This window comes from Elephantulus edwardii, unplaced genomic scaffold, assembly GCF_000299155.1.
Source record: "Elephantulus edwardii isolate Elephantulus edwardi_28Jun2011 unplaced genomic scaffold, EleEdw1.0 scaffold00130, whole genome shotgun sequence".
NCBI lineage: Eukaryota > Metazoa > Chordata > Mammalia > Macroscelidea > Macroscelididae > Elephantulus > Elephantulus edwardii.
Window position 1 is genome coordinate 6,897,679 of NW_006399880.1, and position 5,146 is coordinate 6,902,824.

Genomic DNA, 5,146 nt, shown 5'->3' on the forward strand with positions numbered 1-5,146 from the left:
CAAGAAGTTGAGAAGACCATGGCCTGGATCAGTCATACTTTAGTCTCTAGACTGGAGGTCCCTGACAGCTGACTTTGCTAAAGCAACTGTCTTTTGATTTCCTGACTGCTGGTACCAAGAACACTGATTGCGGATCCAAGTAAGATTCAAGTGTTAACAACCTCAATTTTTTCTCCATCTATCATGATGCTGTCAATAGGCACAGTTGTTACAAACTTTGTTTTCTTTAGGGCAAAATACAATCCATGCTGAAGACTGCAGTCCCTGACCTTCTACATCTACTACTTCAAGCTCTTTTTAACTCCCCCCCCTATATTTAATATATAAGAAAAATATTCTTATTGAATTCAGAAATAACTGATATTATATGATCAAAGATTAAAATAATTGATATTCTTAAATAACTGAAAGTTTCATGCATGATCATGTTTACAAAATTCTTTATTATTACAGAGATATTGAGAGATAAAAGAATCTCCTTCGAAACCCACAGAGATTGCATGGTTGAATTTGACCAGGAAAGCAGTTCTCAATTCAGATTTTAATCCAGATAAATCACTTCATGTAGTATCTTTATCTTTCTTTATATCTCTTTAAACATACATTCAATATTTGCAAAGAATTTATTTTATTAACAAGTGAATCAAGGGAAATAAACACATATCATTCTTCTAAAAACCCAGGCAGCATAGAAGGTATGCCTTTTGTAACTATGAGATCCAACAGAGAAAATAAAAGTAGAAGTGAACCAAAAAGGATGAAAGAGATGGCTATCTTCGTGGCACATCTTCTACAATTTCAGCATTTCCCCAAATGCTTTAGGTTAATTTTCCCACCACTTTTCCTAGAAAAAAAAAGAAAGAAAAATTAGCTTTCAGTGAAAAATATTGCATCATGCTGGTAAAGGCAGAATGTCAATTAAATAGAAGAAAATCCTCAATGAGATGAATTGACAGAGTGACTGTAACAATAGTCTTAAGTATGGAGGAAATCATGAAGATTGTGCAGGATAGGGCAAGTTTTCTATTTGTTGTTCCTAGAGCTGTTATAGGAAGTTCTAGTGGCCTAGTGGAAAGAAACTGTGATGTAATCTCAAAGGTATGAGGTTTGAGGTCACCAGTTGCTCTTAGGGAAAAAGATGGGCAATCTCTTCCTTTGAAATTAACTGTTTCTGAAAACCCACTGAAGTGTCAGCTATGGTTAAGTTCCAACTCTACGGTACACAGCAACAATAACAACAGAGTTGTTATGAGTCATGGTTGACTCAGTGGCTCCTAACCACAACAGTTCACCAGAAAGGTTAAAACCAAAAATGATTATTCTCTACACTTTAGAGATTAATTAAATGTACTCAATGTGCTGATATGAATTTATATACAGATGAAAATGATAGAAATTTTAGGTTAAATAGGAAAAGAGAGACTATATGTTGTTGTTGTTGTTGTTGTTGTTGTTGTTAGGGGACATGGAGTCAACTATGACTCAAATCAACCCCGTAACAAGAGATTTGGGTCTTACCCTATTCTACACTATTCTCATAATTTCTGTCAAGTTAAAGCCCATCATGACAGTTACTATGGTATAAAAAGAGACCCTATAATATTATAGTTTATCCTTGACTAAAATTATAAGAAAATAAACCAATAACCAGACATTTGGCATTTTATAGCTGATTTTGCATTAAGTGTCTCTTGGTAATACATGTTCATTAATTCAGGTCTCATCTTGTTCTATTGTCCTTCTTCTAACAAAAGTTTCATATTACTGAGATGGCTTTATAGAAATATGTTGTTGATTGCCTTCAGGTCAAGCATGACTCGTAGTGATCCTGTGAACAAAAGGCCTGAATCCCCTCTACAACTACGCAGTTTCTTGAGGCAAGTTGTTTAGGAAGTGGATACCACTCCGGCTTCCAAATTATATAAATATAGGCATGCACATATTGGGTATTAATTCACTATTCATTTATTTCATTCTGCGTTTTATGTTCTGTGATTGTTGCTAGGGAATTATAGGATCTCTCTGCTTGGAAAATTTGAATGAAAATTCTGATCAATTAAGACAGTAATAGAAGAAACTTAAGACATTAATAGAAGAAACTTAAGTATAAGGGGGAAAATGCCAGTTGAGGAAATGAGATAATTGTTACTTAGTTTGAACAAAAACTATATTTTTCTTGCTCTTCTAGAAGGCTCAACGCTTGCTTAATTAATGAAATATTTATAAACATGAACTCTGGTGGCCTATGGGTAGGCCAACCTAATGAATGATGGTTCAAAGCCACCAGCTGTTCAATGGCAGAAAGATGGGTGCTTTCCTCTCCTGAGATTGTCAGCCTCTGAAAACCTGCTCTAGAGACAGCTGAGTCAGTTCTGACTCCACAGAGAGCACAGCTTGAGTTTATAAATATAGACACAGCACTGATAGGAAAAAATGGATTATACTAAACTTCTCTGGTAGTCTAGTCCATCAAGGCTCTCCGGTAGAGAGAGATGGGCAATCTTCTCCATTATAATTTAAACAGCAGTGAGATTTTTTACCAACGGGAAGCTCATAATATATTCGCTAAGTTCTTTAGGCTGTTCTACTTCTTAAAAATAAGATCATAACTAATATTGATAATCAATAGAATTCTTTCATTAAACTACCTTTGAAATTTAAATCACTTGTTGCCTTTGAGTCAGAACTAACTCACAGCTGACCCTATAGGGAGTTTTCAGAAGCTGTACATTTCCAGAGAGGAGATTGCCCAACTTTCTCCCAAGAAGTAGCTGGTGGAATTGAAACATCTGGCTTTCGGTTCACAGTGCTACTTCCCCACTCTGTTAAAATGTCCTCCTCATCATGTTAAAAGCAGTGAATATTAATTGATGCCTTAATAAAATACTACTGTAAGATACTTTTTTTGGTAGTCTTCTACTTCTGATAGATTTTTTTTTAATTTCGCTATAATTTTAAGATTTTTTTCCCACTACTCTAAAGGGCCCCTTTGGCAGTAGGAAACACATAGACTATTATGGAGATTGATTTTGGAATTCAGATGCACTCTTATTGAAGATCTTCACCCTGAAACCCACAGCGTCCCTTTTCAGAAGGAAGTAGCTAAGAGAATACGCCGTCCCCTTTTCCTTATGACTCAGGGTGAAGTCTCTCTCAGGGAGGAGTGATAGGGAATGGCAAAGGATACACTGACAAAGAAGATTAATCAGAACTGGCTTTGACAAGCACTGTGGCATTTGGACAAGAACAAACTGGGAGGAGGGTAGAGAGAATAGTGCAACAATGAATGAGTGGAAGCCCAAAATGGGAATAAATGTTTATGAAAATTAATAAAATATAATTATAGAAAAAAAAAAAGATTTTTTTCCTTCTATTTTTTAAGTTCGTTGTGATGAGAAAAACAAACATAATTGGATAAAATATTTCAATTAGTGAAAAATGGAGCAAACAAAATGTGTTAAAATTCTTAACTATCATTTTTTAAATTATCCTAAAATGAATAAAAATAAAATTGTAACAAAGATTAGGTTTTCAAGTTTGTTATTTAAATCTGTTTGGTTTAGATAAGTTTACTTTCAACTTATTTATCTGAAGACAGTTACTTCAGCCTCTGTGAGATTTATAAGTAGACACTTCTATTGTACTTTAAGAAAAGCATCTTAGTTTTTATGCTGAGTATTTGTATTTTCAAAATACAGATTTAGTGAATCTGATACTTACGCCACTGCCTTACAGAAGGCACATTTGTTGCCATACGTCTGACCATCAGAGCCACAGTGGGGGCTGGATTCCCGAGTACAGTAGACTTTGGGGTCTCGGAACTCCCCACAGTCAACCTAACAATACAAAACAGTAGTGGAATGAATGGAGTCTACAGAAGGCTCTGTACATGAGAAAGAAATGTTAAATGAAAACTTTTAAAACATTCATGTTTATGATATAAATATCTCTGAAACAGAAAATAAAATTTCTTTTCTGCTTACCTAGAAGAATGAAATGTATTTTATGCTTTTCTTTTAGAAACAATAAATACATGACTGTACTTAATGTGTTCCTGAATGACGTCAACTACTTTTAATGGTATATTTTGCTCCAACTGAATTGTTTCCATTATTTCTGATTTTTAAATGGCATTTGTATTTTCACCTTCATTCATTCTTTTTACTCTGTTAATTATAACGCTAACAGCACTCCTTCAGTATTTCTATGAAGATAGGTCCTTTTAAGGGCTGTTTAGAAATTATCTGTGTGATAGTGTGTGAGTTTTCATTATGCTGGTCCCAGGTACTTACCATATCTGAAAATAAAGCTCTAATACCTTTATATCATTAACTTAATGTCTCAGAGTCTGAGTGTACAATCTCACTTTTGAGCTTACAGAAATAAATTTAGTAAAAGATGCCTGAACAGCTGCCAAACTTGGCATTAATTTAGGCTATGCTTGTTAATAATTATTATAATGAACTCTGGAGATAGAGTGGTAATAATACATACAAACTAATTCTTCCCAATTATAGTATTACCTTAAATATAGACTAGAGTTTTAAGAGTCTTTTAAAAGTAACATTAACTGAATCAATAATTGCTGTGCAAATGACATTCAAATCTTTTTTTTTTTAATGTAGGGTTCAGGCAATACACAACAAGTAAAACTGAAACTCTCCAAATCCCATCTGTTGTAGAGTGAAGATTTTAAAACATGAGTACAGACCTTGCTTTATAACTATCCCAAGTCCATAAGAATAATAATGTCTTATACTCACTAGGCAACTCATACTACACAATCTCTCACAGTAATTGCTTCCTTAGAGCCTTGCAAGAAGAGAAACATATTGAACAACATATTGAACAATTTTCACATGAGAATGCAGATTCTCAGAACAGTTAAATGGCTTACCTAATAAATGCGTTACAACCAGGATGTAGTGTACCAACACTATTGCTTGAACACATTCTTCCTGATTTACTGCTTCAGAAGTTTTACCAATTGAGTAGGGATAATTTTTAACTATAACTCCTTTTAAAGAATTAAAGACTGTTACCAGTCATTCTGATCCATGTTGTTGTTGTTATGTGCCATCGAGTCGTTTGTGACTCATAGTGACCCTATGTACAACAGCCCTAAACCCTGCTCTATCCTGTGCCA

At 34.3% G+C, this 5,146-nt stretch overlaps 1 protein-coding gene across 1 annotated transcript in view; it reads right to left on the reverse strand.

The window, feature by feature from the left end:
- Positions 1–798: 798 nt before the first annotated feature.
- Positions 799–5,146, reverse strand: part of SPINK6 (serine peptidase inhibitor, Kazal type 6) — a 21,973-nt gene continuing 17,625 nt past the window's right edge. Inside the window, exons 3-4 of the mRNA XM_006893754.1 lie at positions 3,721–3,836; positions 799–844 (exon numbers count right to left, since the gene is read on the reverse strand). Coding sequence (XP_006893816.1) covers positions 799–844; positions 3,721–3,836 — 162 coding nt within the window. The remainder of the gene's footprint in view (positions 845–3,720; positions 3,837–5,146) is intronic.